Source organism: Pipistrellus kuhlii, unplaced genomic scaffold, assembly GCF_014108245.1.
Source record: "Pipistrellus kuhlii isolate mPipKuh1 unplaced genomic scaffold, mPipKuh1.p scaffold_m20_p_7, whole genome shotgun sequence".
NCBI lineage: Eukaryota > Metazoa > Chordata > Mammalia > Chiroptera > Vespertilionidae > Pipistrellus > Pipistrellus kuhlii.
The window spans coordinates 32206557-32229078 of record NW_023425573.1 but is presented as its reverse complement, the minus strand read 5'-3'; the positions used below and the strand labels follow the sequence as shown (position 1 = coordinate 32229078).

The window sequence follows — 22522 nt, the reverse complement described above, 5'->3', positions numbered from 1 at the left end:
CTTGGCACTACCCTCTGCAGATGTTTACCTCAGTGTTAAACTCTCTTTCTGGAAACAGTAAAGTAAAATAAATAAAAATCTAAAGTTTAAAAAGTATATAAAATGAAATGTAAAAGAGGACTGAAGTACTGGCATTTTTCAGGCCTGAGATTATATAAACAATTTCTCACATAAGTTGAGAATGGTTATTAGTCATTATTAGATTTTGCTAGGAAATCTGAGAAGTTGACATTTCAATACCTGTTTTTCCAGGAAGAAAATATTTTGATAATGGTGTTTATTGTTGATGTTTATTTTGATAGTTTGACTCTTGTTTCCCACTACACAAGCTGAAGGCTATGGTTTGGAAGTTTAGTGCTCTCATGTCCCATTTCACCTCTAACACATTTTACTCTATTGCTCAACTAGAGGCCCGATGCACAAAATTCATGCAAGGGGCCTCGCAGCCCCCACTGCCTCATGGCCACATGGCCCCACCTACTGATCATTCCAGAAGGTCATTCTGCCATCTGGTCTAATTAGCATATTAGTTCTTTATTATATAAATTGTTATTACTATTGAATTAATACACATTACTGTTATCTTTTAGAAACATCATCACATTTTATTTGATGCATGGGGAAACTAAATAGTTTAATAAGATAAACTTATTATAATAGATTTAATAGTTGAGGTTTGATAAGAAAAACTAAAAGAAGGGGCCACTAGGCTTAAAGAGCTGACTGTTGGTCAAAGCTCTCAGCATTGTGAGCTCCCTCTGCTGGTGTAGTCCAAAGCAAGATAATGTGGGTATGCTGGGGAGCAGAAGCATTTACCACTTAATGAACACTTATTAGTTGCCAGGCAGTCTTGCATGCACAGCCATAAATGTCCTGTAATCTTCCTAACCCTGCAATGGTAATTCTTATAATTTTGTCATATATGAATTGATTTGTTCACCTTGAATCACACATGTTTTTTTCTAATATTCTTAATATAGTTAGAAGAATGAATTGTATAATTATTTTCACTCAGTAATTATTGCTTCTACAAATAAAGATACCTTGAATGAATGACTCTTTACATAACATAGAATAGAACAAGAGTCATTCATTTTTCAGGATTATTTAAGAAAAAGAGTGGAAGAGTTTGAAACATATATGACTTTTTAAATGGACTAGAACTTCAACATAAAAAAAAAGGAATTGGTGGAAGTAAGGACTTTCACTATTTTTCTGAAACTTGAAATTATATCACTTGTTCAGATACATATATCTATCTTCGTAGCTAGACAGCCAGACAGAGTGCCCCAATCAAATGTCTGAAGTGATGAGGAAATCACAGCACAGTACACAGGCAGATAAAGCAAACATGATATTAGAACCAAATGTCCCAGGCACCCCTACCTACAGAGTATTTCACTCAAGCTGTCAACAAGTGATGAAAGAAGAACTGTGAGTCTGATTTTTCCTTTTGGTCTTTCCTTGATGGAAATGCCGAGACTCTGAGAACTGGTCTAAATTGAGGGAAAGCACAGGACAAGACAGGGACCCAAGTAAATGATATTTTTCGTGAACACTGTAGAGTTGACTATATAGTATGGGGGCAGATTAGTGACATTTTACACATTTTCTGATGAGAAAAACTTAGTGACATGACTTCAGGTAATTCACACAGCTGAAATATTTGTAGACTTCTATTTTATATGCTACTAGAGGCCCGCTGCACAGAATTTGTTCACAAGTAGGGTCCCTACCCCTGGCCGGACATCGGGGCTGATCAGGGCCTTACAGCTGCTGGTTGGGGTCTTCCTTCGTTCCGCAACACTGGTGGTCAGCACACTTTATAGCAAGAGATTGAATTCCTGGTCTCCCAGTTGAACTCCCGAGGGAACACTTCACATATTAGCCATATAGATAGATAGATAGATAGATAGATAGATAGATAGATAGATAGATAGATGATAGATAGAGATAGATAGATAGATAGATAGATAGATAGATAGATAGATAGAAAGATATATAGGTTAGTGGGAAGTAATACACCTTCTAGTTCTGACAAGTTTTTTATTCTAATATTTTCCATTTACTAGCCCCATGGGGTTGGACAAGTTATTATTTTTTTTCTTTAAAATTTTTCTCGTTTGTAAAATAGGATTGATAAACTAGTCTTTCCTACTGCTACTGTGAGAAGTAAATGAGCTAAAGTATAAGATAAGGATTAGGTGACAAGAAGTGCCACCAATATTTTATGGAGGGTATATTCCATGACATATGTTTAGTGTAATCACATGTTTAGATTAATACTTAAAATAACAATGCTAGCATCAGCTAACATTTGTTTGCTTTCTCTGCTAAGCTCTGGCCCAAGTGCTTCACCCATAATCTCACTCACTCCCCATAATCCTGTGTAAAGGCTGTGAGACAGGCACCTCCTGTGGGCCCAGCTGACTCTCTGTTTTAAATAGTCCTGGTCACATGCCCCATTTTGTAAGGACTTTCAAACCAGCAAACACGGTTTTCCTTCAGGCCATCTATTACCATCTTAAAACTCAAGGCAATGTGTTAGAAGAGAAGAAAGGAAAAATAGTAGTGAAGGAAGATCTCCAAAGCTTAGATCCCTGAGAGTTTAGTGAAATTATTGCAGTAAAGCAGCAATTTTCAACCAGTGTGCCACAAGAGGTGTGAATGAATCAAAATTATACCTATTCTATTTACTTTTTATCAGATCAGGAAAAACTATATATTTTTTGGTGTGCTGCCGAATATTAGTAGTTAGTTTATGTGTGCCATGAGATGGAAAAGGTTGAAAATCGCTGCAGTGAATAATCAGTAAATCTACTTGTGGTGGTATAATGTACTTCAGAATTCCCTCTCTCAGCAAATACATATTTCATTCCAGCCTCCTGCAGCCCTGTTCTGGGCTGTGGGAGTGTTACAGTCAACAAAATACAAGTACCTGCCCTCATGGAGGTGACATTCAAGATCAAATACCCTTCCATAGTCTCATATTTTCGAACTTGGAACAATGACACTAAAGAATAGCAACAAAAGGAGGTGGCAAAAAGTGTACCTAACTGGCTTTATACTAACATTGTTTATATTCATCTATTGGAGTTACCGCTTATTCATATTAATATACATGTACGTATACTGATATAAAAATCAGTAGATGTAAATTTTTAAAAAATGAAGCAGTAAGCATACTTCTTTATATTTCCTTTCCCAAATGAAAAATAAAAAAGAGAAAGATGGGTTTCAGTTTTTAGAATATAGCTTTGTATTTTTAATGTCTATTGGGAAAATGCATTCAACTGTGCTAAGGATTAGTCATTCTAGTTGTATAAAAGCATGGAAAATTATCACATGTTAATTTCTGCTGACCTCTTTTATGTTAAGCCATGTAAAGTACTTCCTTAATTATGAAGCTGATTTAATTGACTGAGTTTACATTGGTAATAAATGAGCTGAGTTGAAAACCAGATTATAAATAATTTCAGCCTGACATTTAAGTCAAAAATAAAGATAATCTGAGTTTGTTTATGATGTTCAGTTTCCTGACATTATCTTTCTCATGCCGGTTTTAATCATCATCATTTCTGGCCACATTAGAAATACTGAATTTACACACACACAAAAAAAAATTTACTTAGCATTTGATATTCTTTTTCAATATCTAGCCAAAACCAAGGAGGAAAGAAGATATTATTATAAAAATATTTATTGTTGAAAGTATTGCATATGTCTCCATTTTCCCCTCCCCATTGACTCCTTATAGCCCGCCCCCTCCCTCTATTATTATTTTTTAAAGGAAGTGGTTTCTTTTCAGATATGACATAACGCAGGAAAGGCACAGCATTTACATGGCAGAGCAGGTGCTCACAAGCCCAAGGGCACACTACAACTGCCCAGGGAGCTTTTAGGATAATTCTGACGCCTGGGTCTGAACCCAGGCGAATCACATCGGAGGGAGCCGCTGGGAGCAGGAACCAGGTGTCGGATTTGTTCAGAACTCTCCCCAGGTGAGCCTCATGCCCGGTCAAGGCCGGGAACCACGTGATAAAGGAGCGGCCTTAGGAGCAAGCCAGGTGAAGGAAAAGCTCTGGAGGAGGCCCCGAGTGTAAACTGATGAGGAGAAGGTTTTATTTCTCTGCCAAGATTCTGTAGGCATTCAAGAAGAAAACCGTACACAAAAGTCCCTGGAAATTAAGAAAAGCCCTAGCATGGTAGTGGGGACTTATGGGCATTTTTTGAACTGCTCCTGTCTTGTAACCGGTGCTGAAAGTACAACTGTGGCCACAGAAGGTGTGTTAGGAAGCAAAGGAGAGCCCTCCATAACTGTGAGTCTGTTCACTGATTAGAACTCGTTTTTATTTCTTGTGTGGAAGGGTAATTGGCTCATGTCTGTGTTGGTTTGTGAATTTCCTTTCTGCCGGGGCATTTACCCTTTTGTACCCACATTTTACGTTAAGATAAAAACACACAAATAGAAGATCAGATAGTCGAAACAAACCAGTCAAAGCTTTGAATTGCTTTTCATTTATTGAACTTCCATTTTCAGGACATGTTTCCAGGCTCTGTGCCGGAGGTGGGCTAGTCATGAACCAGACTTAGTACTGGTCAAGATGAAGTAGGTCATTATTTACTAAGCCTGGGAAGTAGACAGGATAGTTGTGAATAAATAATGTACTTGTATTAGTCAGGGTTCACCAGAGAAACAACCGACAGGGTAGCTAGATAGATTTTATCCATCTATCTACCTTTCAATCGATCTACAAGGAGATTCACAATTGGCTCCCTCCGTTATGGAGGCTGAGAAAGTCCTAGACTGCCATGGGCAAGCTGAAGAAGCAGGAATGCTGGTGTAATTCAGGCCAAAGGCTTAAGAAGTGGGGGATGGGGGTAGAGGCATGGTGCATTGGTATAAGTCCCAAAGACCTGAGAGGTTCTCAGACATGGAGAGAAAGATGTTTGAGGGAAAGGACACCAAAAAAGTGGGAAAGTGAGTAGTTTGGTTATGATGTGAGTGAGCCTAAAGTGAGATTCTGAGCAGTGGTGACATCCCGGTGGAGCTAAAACGAAAACAGAGGATACGAGGTGGAATCCTCGATGGCTCCAGAAAATGGTTGTTACACAGGTGTTTCTCTAGTTTTCATTTTTAAATTTAAAGACTCGGCCAAGAAACAAACAATAACAATTCACTATTTATGCAGATAAAAATTTTTAGCCATTTTTCTTAAGCAACTTAACATAGTATTGTGTGGTTCTCAACTATTGCATGTTTACTTAAAAAAAAAAAAACTTGGGGTGCATCTCTAGAATAGTAAATTTGTTTCTGAATATTGAGTATAATGTTGATGAAAGTGTCCATTATATTACACCACATTTTAATAGAGATGTGTGTTATTTGTGACCTTCTTCCTCTCCTGTACTTATTTTTTCTCCTATTTGGTTGCCTTAGTGATTGTAAATTTAGAAGACTTTGGTATTTTCTTGGAAGATATTTAATTGAAGTGTCTATTGTAAATAATAAGAACTTCAACTTCAGGTAAACAGGGTCTATCATTTATCATCTGTTTTTGACATTAGTAAAAACAAAAAACAAAAAAAACAACTGGCAATTTTACTGAAAAGTCAAACTGAAAATTGCATCACAATGAACATTAAAATTTCATGTCAGTCTCTTTCACTTTCCTTCCATTATGTTGACATCATGTAGCCACAATCAAACTCTGTATGAGACCTTACCTACCGAAGCACACAATACAATTCTTTCTCTTTCTTTCCCTCTTCCTTTTTCTTTTTCTTAGTCTTAACATAGAGACCTTACGTTTCCACTGGGACCATCTTTTGCCAAGGTTTGGGCTGAAGCAAGATTCTTCCTATTCCAAATAGACATTGCTAATCAACCCATCATTCTTCTCCCAGACCCATCCTTAGGTGTCTTCCTTTCACTGTCGTGCTCCAAGCAGCCCCTGCCAATAGGTGGGCCTTGCCAGTCACTATTCTATAGGAAACCTGGCCAGAGCACAACATTCTCCAGAAGAATTGCTAATTCTTTTCAGATCATGGGAATCATCTGGGGTAGTCAGGGCCTCACCTGAACCAACTAAAACAGAATCTTTCAGGGACTGGGAAGCTTTCTTCAGTTCTGCTGTGTTAATGGTTTTGCTGTTTTTCCTGACCAACATCTTGGAGAACAAACAAGTGTATACACAATTCATCTCCCTATACTCCTTAAAACAAAATCTCTCCTACCCAGATGATTTTATGCAAATAATTTTGCTTTCAAATTATTAGCCTTATTGATATAGGCATTCTGAGTTTGCCCAGGAAACTTGAGGGGTTAAGGTTATAGGAGGAGACAGTGCCTGACTTAGAAAATGGTTCCTATGAATGTATGAACACAGTGACCAGTGTTCAAAGTGAAGTAAACAAACCCAAGTTCCACATTCTTCCAATCATACTAATGCAAATACATCGGCCTGCCTTTGGAAGGAAGCCCGGATGGAATAGGCTATTGCATGGCAATCGAAGAGGGTGGAAATGCAGATAGCAAAAGGATTCGTAAGGTCCTGCACCTTATTCTTCCCTAAAAATCACTTAATTGGACTTACTTGACTACAGGATACTAGCTATAAAGCAAAGAAGCCACTCCAACAGAAGGGAAACCTTACCACTGCGTAGATGACTTTCTTTTGTACAGTTTAGGAGTACTATATTGCCCACAAGTAATACTTAGGTTTAGTTTTCTTTCTATTCGTGTATTTGCCAAAGTGCTGCCAAAGCTTTTTTATTAACTACTGAGATCATCTGTCTTTTAACATCTTTTCTCCCTTGCTGAGAGCAGTCATCATCAGCTAACTATAAACCTCAGGGTAGTTTGCTTTCCATGCTAGTCGGTGTCACCATGCTCATTACATACAGTGCCGATTTCCACGTGCTCAGTCATCCCCTTTCAGCTTCAAGAACCCGACTTCAGTGCTGAAGACTATACTGTCTTTCATTGTTAATGACTCAATACAAGGTGTGTCTTAATAAAGTTCTCTGATGATGTTGTCAATAATGCTAGATACATGGTCCAAGCAAAGGTGGGAATTCTTCGCCAAGCATTCTACGTTGCCACTGATTTTGCACAGCCTATGTTGGTGTAAACTGGTCACTCCCCTCCCAGTCATTTCTACAAATAAAAATCAGGAACACATTTGTATCAAGTAACTCAGTTACATAACTCACAGTTTACTCCCCCCCCCGCTCCCATTGTGCACTGAATATAAGATGACACATAAGCAGGGATTGGGGCACTTCACATGTGGTTGAAGGTAAAAAACATTGGGGATAAGCATGATGTGTTCATTTGCTCTGCTCTGCTAGAACAACATAGTTTTCAAGGTAACTGATGATAACGTTGTTTTCAAATGTGGTAGGTAGCCCTCACGGAGACCCTTGTGGAAAGACTTGTCTGGAAGAAAGAGACAATCAGTGGTTGGGGGTCACGCTTTCCAGACAGCCAGGAGAAAATGGATCCATCGTGGTAGGTTATTGGAATTGGTCCACTGATCATGACATCAGATGTTCTGGGTGTGACTTTCATATAATTTAGTCTACTTTTATGTTTCATTCAGACTTGTGGGCATAGATGGAAAAATGTATTTTACATGAAGACTGAAAATAAGCTCCCTACGGGTGGCTGCTATAGAATGCCCTCTAACTTACGAACAGAATTGAGTAAAAGACTAGCTCCATGTTATCAAGGTAAGAGAAGATTTTCATATTAACTGGATCAAGAGAAACAAGTGAATGACTTAATTTCTAAAAATTATTTTCAATTTTAGATGTGTGGGGAGGGGATTTTTGAAATAGATGTGTCCTTTCTAAGTACTCAAAGTACCCTTTCCTTTTTTTATTGGTTTTCATAAATGCACTTTGTGTTTTTAGGAAATTCTACAGTTTAATTTGAATAATTCTACAATCTAGTTGATAATTACCAATTTTTGCATTAAATACATTTTCAGTTCGGTATATGTGAGTCTAATTCTCAACAATTATAGGACACTTAAAATTGTGAAGTTACATTGAAACATCTGATCAGTGAGGAAAAAAAACTATTTAGGTTACTTGCTTTATCTTTAGCTGCAAATAATATTCAGAAAGATTCAAGTATAATGGAAGCAAATATTTTTCACATTTTTTTTCAAATTCACTTGTTTTTCTTTAACTAACAAGGGATTGGTATCATAAGTTTGAAAGATTTCCCCATAAAAATTCTAGGTTCTAGGTAGCATTACTGCACACCGAGTTAGAACATAAATAAACAATGAAAGTGAAAAGAGTTCATGGTGAATGTCAATAGAGCATTAAATAATATATCTGCAACAGAACAAATTCTAAAAATCTGTCTTTGGAAAACTCAGCATTAAATAAATATACATCACAACTTTTCTAACCAAAATGATTACCTTAGTCTCCAAGAAAGTATCTTTCACCTGACAAAATTTTGAACAAATAAGCAAATTCAGGTACTGACTCTATTAATATTAGCATTTGATATCATGGAGAAGCTTATATCATATATATTCCTGATTGGCCTTTGGATGGCAAGAATATAAAAGGTGAATTTTGAATTCTTAATTGCAGTAAAACTCAGTCTAGTTTTCTGCACTTTTATTATCCTCTTCTTCCTAATGGTTTATACTTTGAAATATTTTTATAATTGTTTTTAGTTTTGCTCAGATATAGCTAGTGATATTCTACAAAAAAAATTGAAGATGACATAAGTGAAAATCATGACAGAATATAGTAATTATAATGACAGCAATCCTTTTAAGTTTTCTAGTTAGAAAACCAAAGTGAAGATATGGTCTTGATTCTTATTTTCATAGATGTTTACTGATGTCAGTGTTTCAGAAGCAAAGCTTTGTGTTCATAGCAAGTTCCAAAAGTATCCATCCACCTTCATAATAAGAGACCCTCTACTGGGAAAAATCTAGGAAGCCTGTATGTGGGGTTTTTTCCCCCCCTATTAGGATTTTTTAATGGAGGAATATAAAAATAATGGGAATGAAATACGTGTGATTTCTGGTTGGTGATCGCATATACTGAAAAGTAAATGAAATTAGGCAGTAGACCTTAGAATATTAGATATGGGAGAAATTCTGGCAATTTTTTGAGTCAAATAAATGCCTTCATTTTATAGAGGAGAAAACTGTGACCAAGGGATATCATCTGATTTTTTTCAGGTTCAACCCTCTGGTAGCAAAAGGGGCCCCCACCTCAGTTTTTAAGCTCTTTCTTACCCAAATGTCTATCCATATTTGCAAATTAATGTGAAGGGGCTGAGGCTTAGGAAATGAGGACAGTAGTCATTGTCTGTGAAAGCTTTTTCCCCCTTTTTCTGCCTTTGGTCAAGCATTGGCTGGTGGCAGAGCTAGGAGCGTCCATTCTGGTATTTTTTAATTTGTGTCCTGGCCTAGGCACCTGTCCTCCATAAAATAAAATTACACAGATTTTGTCTTTATATGAAATCCTGAATTGTTTTTTCTATTTTATTTTAGATTATGTGAAAAACTTTGGAGACAATTTTGCATCATGTCAAGTTGGAATATCTAGTTTCCACATGGAGGTAATAGTCTAAAAAAAACAGCTGCTATGAGTATTTACATATAGAATTTTAATGTTTCTGAAGACTGATATTATATTTTACAGTAAAAATTGTATAATATCTGATTAATATTTGAAACTATAGTAATATAGCTTAATTTTTATCAATCGATATTTGACATATATTTTGAGAAAATACTTAACATTAGATAGCTGTGCAGCATAAAAGCAACTAAAAGTCTATACTGAAGGGTATTACTTTCATTAAGAATTTAATAGAAATTAAAGATAGCTATAGTTATTTGTTTTTTTAACTTAGGCATTGAAAATACCTAGTATGTTATTTTACTTGTTGAGGAGGGGAGTAAACATAGGAATTCACACTTTCAATTAAAATGATGAGAATTGGGAGATTGAAGAATTTAACAACCTTCTAGGTCTCTTAGATCAGATATATTCTCAAACTCAATTATTCTTTTTCCACTACTGTAGTCATTCTGTAACTCCCAGTGAATGATCCCAGTTGTACTCAACCTTCAAAGCTGCCAGTTTCCCTTTAAAACCAGTTAGGGCAGAAACCGATTTGGCTCAGTGGATAGAGCATCAGCCTGCTGACTAAAAGGTCCAAGGTTCGATTCTGGTCAAGGGCATGTACCTTGGTTGCGGGCACATCCCCAGTAGGAGGTGTGCAAGAGGCAGCTGATCGATGATTCTCTCTCATCGATGTTTCTAACTCTCTATCCCTCTATCTTCCTCTCTGTAAAAAATCAATAGAATATATTTTAAAAAAACAGTTAGGAACTTATGAATGTTTTCTGAATCTATGATGAAGAAAGTCCTAGATTTACAATTTCCATAAATATTACCTACTATGTAAAAAAAAAAAAAACGATTTCTTTAATGTATATTTAAATTGGTCTTTTCTTGAAATTCAGAATTGTTTAGGAATTTTCAAAATATTAAGTAGGTTTGATTGCTGAAAGTTTTCATATTTTGCTAGACAACTATTTGCTTATTTCAACCTTCCCTCTGTTTGCTTTTTCTAAATTCATATTTATCATCAAATATGCCCCCCAAATTTATTAAAGATTTTTTTATTGATTTCAGAGAGGGAGAAAGAGAAACATCAATAAGAGAGAATCATTGATCACAAGCCCAAGATTTTATTGGATTATTTTTTCTAAGCTAACATTGTTAAGGAAACTAGTTAATGGCTTTTTGCAAATTGAAATAGGTTGTCTACTTTTTCACTCTTTGACAACATATGATTATCTCTGTAATGAGCACTAATTAATTACCCATATTGATTTACTTTAATAGAAAGCACATTGCCTTTCTCCTGAAAGCTCACTCTACTGTTCAATGATTCTACCTTTGATTTCTAAGTCCACTGATAAGTGTGAAGTGAAAGTTTTCTAAAATCCTACTTTTAGTGAAAATCCATTAGCTAGCTTCTCTGGCTTTTTCTTTTCTTTTTCCTGTTGTGTTTTTAAGTTCATAAAATGCTCAGGTTTTAAAAATTTATTATAAAATGCATTCTTGTCACTATTTACTTAAAATGTATCAATATATCTGGAAGAGGTTTTGAGTGGTGAGATTAAACTTTTAAAGGATGCTAAATTGTTTATTTCTTACAGGATTTAATCGTGATGGGAGCTCCAGGATCATCTTACTGGACTGGCTCTATTTTTTCATACAATATAACTGCAAACAAATACACGGCTTTTATAGACAAAGAAAATCAAGTAAAATTTGGAAGTTACTTAGGTACTGTAAAAATTGACAAACTGAAATTATAATCCTTCTTACAGATACTAGTGATTATAAGTAAGGGAAATTATATTTTCAAAATATCAAAATGGCCCTGGCTGGTTTGGCTCAGTGGATAGAGCATCGGCCTGCAGACCAAAGGGTCCTGGGTTCAAGACTGGTCAAGGGCATTTACCTTCATTGCAGGCTCCTCCCTAGTCTGTGCAGGAGGCAACCAATCCATTGTTTCTCTCACATGTCAATATTTCTCTGTCTTTTCCTCTCTTCTCCCACTCTCTAAAAATCAATGGAAAAAGATCCTCAGGAGAGGATTAAAACAAAAACAAAAAAGATCAAAATGGCCAGTGGTTATTAAAAAGACAGTTTGTCTGTTTAAGAATACAATCTATGAAACTTTAGTTAATTTCACATTTAAGATAATGTATTGTAACTACAGTCATTGATATAGAATTCTTAGACTGGAACTCCTGCTTTACTGCAAAGTGCTTATTCTGCGGAGTAAAACTTATGAGCTTGTGTCTTTATGCAGTCTACTTATTACTATAAAGGCAGTATTGATTGAGTGTTTACCATATCCGAGGAACTTTTGTAAACACTATACATTAATTAACTTATTTAATTATATAAGAGTAAGTAGTTTCTTAAAGGACCAGCTGAAAATCAGTCAGGTTGTGGACCACATTCTAGACTAGGGGTGTCGAACTCAATCAGAGAAGGGGCCAAAATCTAAAATCCAGCCTAAATCGCGGGCCGAATGGTTTACTGAACAGTCATAAACTGTCATTGTGATGGAAACGCAGCGGAGTGCAGTTATGACAGCGCGGTGTGGGCCACATTGCAAGGCCTGGCGGGACGGATTTGGCCCGCGGGCCTTGTGTTTGACACATGTGCTCTAGACAATGGGTAACATTATGAAGCATATGAGTCTAAAAAATGGCTCATTGACCTTTGCCTCATAAGTTCTTAGAATATTTCTCAGAGCTTAACTATTTTTTATCTTCTTTTCTTATCTTCTTATTCTTAATGACTCAGCAGTGGTTTATTTATAGACTGTTTTAATAGAAACACAAGATTCTTCTGGCATTAATTCCCCTGTTATAGTGAAAGGAATACTTTTTCTATAGTTTCTTAGAAAGTATATAATTGCTTAAGCCATATGTGCTTCACATGTGAGTAGTCTATACTCAGCACTGCTTTTTTCTTAGCATTATTTCTATCTTTCCCATTTGAGCAGAAGGAATTCATTTTCAAACAGAGGAAATTCATTTACAGTTCATCGTTTACTTGTGTAGAGTTGAAGGTTATCTTCAAGTATGACAAAATATAGCTTGGTATTACCCTTTCTATTACATAATAAACAAAAATATGTCCCCATTTCTATCATCATCAAATTTTATAATAAAGATTTCATGGCAAAAAAAAAATTGCGACTTAGGAAACTTTACACTTCAAGTTTAAAATGTCATATTTGCTGTGCTCTAAAATATTTCTGCCATAATCCCAGGAGCTCGCATGTCCTGATACTACACAGAGACTAACAAACCAAACGTAAAGGAGCCATCTTCAATTTTTAGGACTTGGATAGATAAAGCCATGTGACTAGTTTCATGACATACACATTAATAATTAAAGCATACAATGAATGACCAGTTGTGTGTACTCGTATTGCTTTGCTAAATAGTATTAAAATTGTGTCCCGTGCAGTCACTTTGAACTCAGTCTCACTTAATTCTGAGTGGATACGTGATAGTATATTTTGCCCATGGCAGCTGACGCACCTCGCAATTGTCTCCGTTTTCTTGAAGGATACTCGGTCGGAGCTGGTCACTTTCGGAGTAGGGATACCACAGAGGTGGTCGGAGGAGCCCCTCAGCATGAACAGATTGGCAAAGTAAGAGCCACGTTTTTATTCATCTCTTTACCAGGATTCAAATAGCTCACATGAGAGGAGAGGTTAACGGAGGAAGCACATGCATGCTGAGGAATGAAAGTTAACCATGAAGAGCCGTGTGCTACATTTCATGGGATTGGTGAACATTGTACGGCTTTCAGATACAATTGGGCAGAAAGGCTTTCAGGAAAATAGAATGTCAGATGAAGCTTTTCTTTCTTACGAGGAAACTGTTTTTCATAAAACTGTCTCAAGGTGTCCGCGGAATATATTTATTGGTTAACACGTTTACAACTAATGGGAAATTGGGGTGGCAACATGTTTTATGGCAAGACCAAGAAGAATAAGATGCTATTTTTGGCTTTAGCTTTTGTCATAGTGTTGCGTAAAGGTGACTACATTTTTCTTAGCCTTCCTTTGAAAAGTGAGGCAAAAATGCTTGCTTTCTGCACTCTCTCTCTCAGGGGCCAGGAGGTAGCTCCCAAGAAGGTAGTTAACCTGAGCGTGGTTTCCCAAACCTTTGCGATCACTCTGTAGTGTAAAGGGTTTTTATATAGATCTGTATTTGAGCAATTACAAGTTACGAGAAATGGTATTTTGATCAAATGAAAGTAATTTTAAAATGTCACAGTCTAACCTTTTCTGATTCTTTCCACAATGGCAGGCATACATATTCAGAATCGATAAAAGGGAATTGAAGATCTTACATGAAATGAAAGGTAAAAAGGTAATATGTCTCTGCCTTTGGTACCCCTGCGGGCTTTGGTGCCTGGCCCTGCCGTTGTCTCAGTGACGGGTCTGGTTTGTCTTGGAGCAGCTTGGCTCTTACTTTGGAGCTTCGATCTGCGCCGTGGACCTCAACGCGGATGGCTTCTCGGACCTGCTGGTGGGCGCCCCCATGCAGAGCAGCGTCAGGGAGGAAGGCAGAGTGTTCGTGTACATCAACTCCGGCTCAGTAAGTCTGAGGAGCCCCACGCGGAAGCCCCTCTGGGGATCGTGTTAGGATCGTATTCCGGAGCTCTGAGACTACAGATTCTTAGGCTTATTTTAACGATGAAAGTAAAAAAATGCTGGTATGGTACTATTGTCCCCTAAATTGAGAGTCAGTTCCCCCCAGGGTTCACAGTCCCTCCCTACAAGGATCCAATCTGAATATTTTGTTCTCACGCATTATGCACACTGTTCTTTGGAATTTGTGCTTTGCTGGTAATGATCTCTGTGTGTCAAGAGTATGCCCATCCTTCAATGGTTATCTTGAATATTGTTTATGAAATCTCTCCTGGCTCTCACAATTACATATACTCTCCTTGCTCTTTGATATTACCAAGCAGTCTATACTTCTATGTCATTTACATGTGTAGCCTTGCCTGTGACGCTGGGCTTCTTTAGGAAAGGGCTTGTGTCATATGAACACACCGCCTCTTCCCTTCCACTGGTCAGTCTGTAGAGTGCAGTGCCTGCAGTAGGAACTCGGTAAATATTTGCTAAATTGAATTATCAAAATGATGTATTGGATTTTTCAAAATGAAGAATCATGAGTTTGACAGTTTTTTATATCCTTTGAGCTCTGATCATATTGAGCTCTGATCATACTATTCTGTGTTGACATGTGCTTGATAAGTATTTATTGAATTGAACCGAGTTGTGTGTGCTACAGTTCAGTCTGTAGTTTGTCCAACTTGTTTGAAGCATTAGGAAAAAAAAATCGATACCCAATTACAACAGTAAATCATGTGGAAAGTTGTCAGGGAGTGTTACAGTGACACCTTTCTCCCCCTTTCCATCTAGGGAGCAGTAATGAATGAAATGGAAACAGAGCTCGTTGGAAGTGACAAATACGCTGCAAGATTTGGGGAATCTATAGTTAATCTTGGTGACATCGATAATGATGGCTTTGAAGGTAAGTAAAAGTATCCAATTTAGCATTTGATTTCCACTTTTTAAATGGTACGTGGAAGAAAATATGATTGAAGTTTTATGTTGTTTGTCTTCCTATAGAAAATGGGGCTAGGATGTAGGCTTAGTTTTTTTTTTTTTCCTTTCTTTTTTTTAGTCACACCTGACTTCTCCTTAGTTGTCAGCTATTGATTCTTACTGTTATATGCCATTGGTCCTAAGGCACCATTGGTTATGAGTGGCATTTTTTTTTTTTTGTGCTCCTAAAAAATGCTATTAAATTGTGACCCACCATTTTTCTATTGTAAAAAGGATTCTGATTTTGGAAATGTTAAATGTGGAGGAAATGTATATCATAGACTCATTAGCCTTATTCTTTCACTGTTAGTACAATAAAGACTCTGACAAAACCCAGTGGAGGTCTGCAGAGCTGGTGTAGGGTTCTGGAAGCACCCTGCTATACCAGGAGTTCCTTGTTCAGCTGTAGCATTGTGGGAGGATCTGAGGGATCCCATGACTGAGTCCTGAACAATGGTGAGGTTGCAACTAGCAGACTCAAGAATAGTGGCTATCAACTAACATGGGCCAATTTCAATAATGGAATAGATGGTACCATCATAACTGTGCCTGTTGCCTGGAAATCAGCCCATCTGTAGAAGTACTTGTTTCTACGAGCCTTCCTGCTTAAAATTTGCTTTCTCCAATCTAGCCCTGAGTAATTACCATGTCTGTTAAAACTGGGCATAAACTGATAAATAGGAAATGGACTTGAAAAAAAAAGATTGAATAGGTTTGAAAGGATGTGTGTGACTCATGGAGTTGAGCAAATAAGTGATATTTATTTTCAGAGCTGGTGTTGTCTTCTTATATAGTCATTGATGATTGGTATATGGCATTAAGTCAAAACTTACATGGATACCAAAAATTAGTGAAGTGAGTACTGTAAATTCTCACTTCCTTAATTTCTTTTTATGCCTAAGTGCTTCTATCGATAGATGTCTAAAATGTTACTTTGCAAAGGAGAAAGTTAGTGGGTTGTTGAACCTATGCTTTCAATGAGCCCCATTAAAATGTAAGATAGTATAATTTGGTATATAAATGTTACCATTTATGGATGTTTTTACTATATTAAAAACAAAAAGTTAGGTATTTTTATGATTATGATTACACAAATAACATTTTACATTGCAGCGTTTATAAAATACTACGATAGATATTCTGAGTTAATTTTTGTGTATGGTATAAGGTAGTTGGTCTAGTTTCATTCTTTTTCATGTAACTGTTCAGTTTTCCCATCACCATTTATTACTGTGTTTCTCCATTGTATTTTCTTAAATGCATTAACTATATATATGTGTGTGTGTGTGTGTGTGTGTGTGTGTGTAGATTTATTTCTGGGATCTCTCTTCTGTTCCAGTGATCTATGTGTCTGTTTTTATGCCACTATCATACTGTTTTGGTTACTATAGCTTTGTAATACAGTTTGAAATCAGGGAGTGTGATGACTCTGGATTTGTTTTTCTTAAGATTGCTTTGGCTATTCAGGGCCTTTTGTGGTTCAATACAAATTTTAGGATTTTTTTCTAATTCTGTGAATAATGCCATTGGAATTTTGATAGGGATTGCAATAATTAGTACATTGCTTTCAGTAATATGGACATTTTAACAGTATTCTTTCAATTCATGAACAGGAATCTTTCTATTTATTTTTGTTTTCATTTTTTTCTTTAATGAAAAACCATGTCATTCCTAGTTTCTATTTTCACTTGGCTTTTTTATGTGAGTTGATCAAATCTTTTCACATGATGTCATAATCTGATGTGAATCTTAATAAAGTCATAAAGGTCATGCAGTCATTATTTTATATAACAAATCTATTTCCTGAAATCTGTGTGTGTGTGCGTGTGTGTGTGTGTGTGTGTGTGTGTGTGTGTGTGTGTATACAGATACCCTGAACAAATACCTTAAACACTTGCATTGGAACATAAATTAATTTAGAAGTCATTTTGCAAAGAAGGTAAATCTTAGAACTCAAAAACTCAAAGTAAGGATTCTTTGGTTATGCTTTTCATAGATGATGATGATTGGATTCTAGGTATGGCTCTGAGCACTTTAGATGAATAATGTCCTTATGTGTTGAGTGACTGAGTTTTTTATGACCCCGTATTATAGGCGAGGGAACAGGAGAGACACAGAGAGGTTAAGCCTTGTGTCCAGTATAACAGCACGGCAGCAATGCTGGGGCCTGCCCCAGGGGTCTGGCTCTAGAGCCCATGCCCATAACCATTCTGTTAAACTGCCTCGCAGACCCATTTACTCCGCTTCTCTCATGCACTGGCTTTCATGTACAACACTGTGCATTGTTGTGATGATATTAGTATTTTGTAATCTTTTTTTTCTTTCTAATGAGAAAAGTGTTAGTTGTTGTTGTTTTTTTAATAAGGAGTTTCTTGTTTTATATAATGTGATTAGGAGTATGCAGGTTAGTTTTCAGAGATGCATTCTTTATATCAAGGATTTATTTTTCCACCACTTACATTCTTGAATAGATGTTGCTATCGGAGCTCCACAGGAAGATGACTTGCGAGGCGCCATTTATATTTACAATGGCGGAGCAGATGGGATCTCATCAGTCTTCTCACAGGTAGGAGATGATGCTATTTTCTAAAAGAAGCATTGGTAATAAAAGTCTCTTTAACATTTCTGGTATTAATGAGACTTCTTTTTCTTAACTTGTTTGTTCAAATACTTAATATTCTATTTCACCATTTTAATCACCATAATAGGTGGTGTCATTTGTAAGAGTATTAATAAGTCTTTGGAACGATTTTCACCCAAAAAATACGAGTTCTAGTTCACTTCCATCCTAGCTTGTCATTAACCTATAAAGATTTCTCTCTGCGTTTCATTGCATTTATGTTCTGAGGTAATATCTATAATATTCCAAATGAGCCCATTTGGATTTGATTAACTATCATGTCTTGTGGCTAAAGCCCCATATTTCGTGGAGAACACACAGAGAGAGCAAACACTCTATATGTTACTCTGTGTTCTTTCAGTGCAAAGCAGTAAGACAAAAGCACTTTCATAAAGTGCCTGATCTAACTCTGATTTCACTTCTATGTAATCTGAAAAAAAAAATAGGCCATTTCAGTGCATGGAAAATAACTATTGTATATGCACATGCAGAGAAGAAAAGCTTTTCCAAAGATACTTTTATGAAAACATATTATTTATGATTAGGCAAAAATAGGCATGTGGCTTTCCATGTTTAACATGAAAGGTGTGTATTTGTCTAGTAAAAAATGCTGATTTTCTAAGTCTGGATGGCAGCCTGATACTTCTAAATCACTATCTAGACATGAAAGGAGACCCATGGAATAGGAAGCACAGGACTTGAGTTGTCCTTATCAAATGCTAGGATGCAGTCTGCTAACGGGTGGCTTTCCCCACAAGCCTGAGTTGAGGGCTCCACTACTGTAAGTGACTAGAAATGTCTTATTTTCCAGATTACTTGTTTGGTAGTTCATGCTGGTCAGGGAAATGAACACAGAACTGAAGAGAAGACTGGGAAAAGGGGTCAGGACCATTATAGGAGATCTGTACTACATGACTTCTCTTTACTCACAAAATAATTTCTTAGATGTCAGCTGCCTAGGGAAAGCTAGAAAATTTTGTTTCTCTGAGATACAAGTGTTTGACTTAGCTAAAATGTATTTTGTTCATAAATGTGCCAGGGCATAGGAAGGCTTTTTAACTAAATCATTGGTTCTCTAGGATAGAGGATGTTCAAAAAACACTTCTCACTCAACTTATCTGTTTTTGTTTTTTTTGTTTTTTGTTTTTTTGTTTTTTTTAGAGAATTGAAGGGCTTCAAATCAGCAAATCCTTAAGTATGTTTGGACAGTCCATATCTGGGCAAATTGATGCAGATAATAATGGATATATGGGTGAGTATAAAATTTGCCTTGTTTTTTATTTTGGTTTATGCTCTGTTGTGGATCCTATTTATTGAGAAGTACATAAGAGAATTCTGATTTACTGATAACTTTTCCCTTCATTTTTAAAGCTTTTTGAATTCAAGGATGTCTCTGAAATGGTTAAGTAATTCCTTAGCTTTACATGTTAGTTATTTAACATCATTCCTTATTCTTTATAAAATTAAAAACAGCCATAAAGGTAAATGAACCATCCTATATAATAAAAGGCTGGACTGAGCACCCCCACCCCCAAGTGCAGGAATGTCATGCACCAGGCCTCTAGTATGATGATGGAAAGGAAGAAGATTGTTTTTGTGGGTTCTCTTTTTTGTCATTTGAAAGATTTCTCGGTGAATGTTTCTAACAAATCAGATTTTCATTTCATATCACATTTTTATATTATAAAGGGATGAATGTCATTGCAACTGAGTAGATTCAGACAAATGTGGAATAAATCTTAAGATGTAAGCATATCTTTTCTAATTAATTTTCTATAAATAGTGTTTTGATAATAGTCAAAAGGTGATATGTAAGTATTTCTGACTGAAAGTAATTCTCTTTGACTAATGATTGATGATCATTATTCCGTGTTTGTTTTTTTTATTCTCCAGATATAGCAGTTGGTGCTTTTCGGTCTGATTCTGCTGTGTTGCTAAGGTAAGGTTGATACGTTTTGCTGCTTAATGACAATTGGGCTTAATTGTAGATGATGGGAGGCAATTTTTAAAATCAGCAATGGTGGTGACCTTATAACCCTTTTTTAGTTAGTCCAAAATTTAATTATTGAACTTTAGGATACTTTTTCCACCTTATATAGATATAATTAATAGAGTCAGACATAAAGTCAATATTTTATGAAAATCCCTCTTGATTCATGCATGGAAATTTAATTAGAGATTATATGCACATACTGTTAATAAAACAATTCTATGGAATTACTTAGTCAATGGAAACTGACAGGTGCAATTCTTTTCCTTAGGAAAAATAATTCTGTGGTTAATATTGCTAATTTTATTTTCTCCTTAGGACAAGACCTGTAGTGATTGTCGAAGCTTCTTTAAACCATCCTGAGTCAGTAAATAGAACACATTTTGACTGTATTGAAAATGGATTGCCTTCTGTGTGCATGGATCTAACACTCTGTTTCTCATACAAGGGCAAAGAGGTTCCAGGGTATATTGGTAAGGGCACCCTTACAAAATTAATAGAATTTAATGGGTACTTTACCCATTAAGCTCACTGTCATCTTTTGAGCCCTCACTCTGTGTCACCACGGAGGACTGCTTTAGGGCAGGGGAGAGCAGTCACCCATCTTTCTTCCCCGTTTTTTCAGACGCTCTCATCATTCTAACCTACGCATGGGGCTCATTAGAGGTTACTGTTGTTTGGAGGTTATGATAAGCAAATCAAGTGTATCACTTGCTGTGTTATGTAAAGTGAACTAACTGAGCTTCATCTGTAACAGCTCTTTAGAACAGAAAAAGCATCACCACAGTTCCTCCTTCGTTTTACTGGGCTCCTGAAAGCGTGATGTTGGCTTAAGTTGGGAACGCAGGGAGAGAGAAGGTTCTTTTCTTTATATTCTGTCCTGTTTGAATAACTGAAGAACCTTTCTAAAGCCTAGACTCTGATTCCACTTTTCATAAATAACACACATCTGTTAAGCATTTATTATGGCTCTTGAGGCCTGAGCGCACATTTTTCTATATGTAGGTAACTCAGTTTTCCTCTCTGCAAAAAGTAGCATTGATATGGCTCATCCAAAATTATGGTAATCCCAAATCCAAATATGCAACTTGTTAAGTATTACATTTTTTTACTAGCAAGTTAATTTTCCTAATTATGTTATACGAAGGCTACTATGGGAATGACTACTAATGAAACTAGCCTATGATAGAAGAGAAGCAAATCTGGATTTATCATTTGGGCATCAATAATTCACAAAATTTATGAGCCCCACACTTAGCAGTTTACTATACTCATGACCCTGCAGGCTGCCCTCATCTAAACATTAAAGGCAGAAAATACTGAACCAAATAACAGATGTGTAACAGATGCTCCAGTCTGAATTAGCCTGTAGTGAGAAGTACAGAAGGAGCCTAGCATTTCTACTTGTGGTCAGACTCATTTTTTATGGCACTCTTCAGAAGTCCTGGCTAGACATGCAGTGATAGGACTGTGGGCACATCCTTCTTTTGGTTTCTGATGGAAAAAGTGGCAGTTTGAGAGCATGACTCCAGTAACACAGGAGCACAGACAAGCTGATGGATTATCCAAAAGATAGGTGCTCGATTGATAGGACTGTTTCCCTTTATATAAAATCAGTATATGTTGTACTACCAATTCCTTTGTGACCAGATATTTTTTAATTGTTTGAAAACAAGTATATGAAATTCGTAAATAACCCCAGCAGTGTTACAAAAATATGCTTTATAATTGTAAAATGACTCCTTGGGAGAAATAATTCACACACTATATATATATAATCTATTTACATAAAAGGCTAATATGCCAAGTGTCCTTCCGGATAATGATGTCACTTAGCAATGCCTGGCTTCATCTCCCAAGCGACAACTAGCCACCTTGCAGTTTCTTCCGCCCAGGAACATGACTTGTTTATAGCCAGGTGCAGACATCTCACACTTTAACCAAGTGTCTGTGAAGCGTTTTCCTATGCCTCATTTCATTTGATCCTCACAGAAGTCCTGGAGTAGGTAGATAGGAGACTCGATGGAATCCTATTTTCTTTTCATTAGCCAGAAAACGGAGATTTAGAAAACCTAGAAACTTGACCCTATTGAAAAGAAATAAGAAATGGTGGACCTTGAAAATGATTTTAGGTTTTCTCACTGCACAGAATATAATCAGACACTACTGCAGTTAAATATTTTATCCTTTGTTCTCCCTGCATGGTCTACAATAATAATCTGCTTTGTGTTATTTACTGCTGTATTGATGACAATTACCTGAAAGAGAAGTTGGGGTGCTTCACTGGGCTGGAAAAAGTTTAGCTACAGCAGAAAGCAGGTCTAGTTAAGTAAGTTTATTCTATATGTGTAAAAGGCTAAGTTGACTCACACAAGCACAATACATGTAAAGCTCTTGCTGGCGCCAATCACACGCATGTGTTTCTATCTGTCATTGTTGACTGTGAATTTGGTTGACACTTCTATTATAAAGAAAGGGTGAATAGTGATATTAAAATATTTCTTCTAATTAATTTCCTTTCAATGTGCATGAAGGCGTGCACTGGGCCACTAGTGTTTAATGAAACCAGAACATTTTTGCCTCTTACTGTGAGTGGATTTTTATTCACTTTTCTTCATTTACTTTTGTCTGAATATCTTTAAGGCATTGAATCTCAGTTATTATGATTTTGAAGTCAATTGATTTGGACTTCATTATT

General features: G+C 36.4%; 1 protein-coding gene across 1 annotated transcript in view; it reads left to right on the top strand.

Annotated features, from left to right (window-relative positions):
• Window positions 1-22522, top strand: part of ITGA4 (integrin subunit alpha 4) — a 65504-nt gene that overhangs the window by 11325 nt on the left and 31657 nt on the right. The window contains exons 3-14 of the mRNA XM_036421589.2: window positions 7407-7513; window positions 7605-7734; window positions 9534-9601; window positions 11217-11346; window positions 13155-13240; window positions 13905-13967; window positions 14058-14195; window positions 15029-15140; window positions 17686-17780; window positions 18996-19086; window positions 19728-19773; window positions 20143-20297. Coding sequence (XP_036277482.1) covers window positions 7407-7513; window positions 7605-7734; window positions 9534-9601; window positions 11217-11346; window positions 13155-13240; window positions 13905-13967; window positions 14058-14195; window positions 15029-15140; window positions 17686-17780; window positions 18996-19086; window positions 19728-19773; window positions 20143-20297 — 1221 coding nt within the window. The remainder of the gene's footprint in view (window positions 1-7406; window positions 7514-7604; window positions 7735-9533; window positions 9602-11216; window positions 11347-13154; window positions 13241-13904; window positions 13968-14057; window positions 14196-15028; window positions 15141-17685; window positions 17781-18995; window positions 19087-19727; window positions 19774-20142; window positions 20298-22522) is intronic.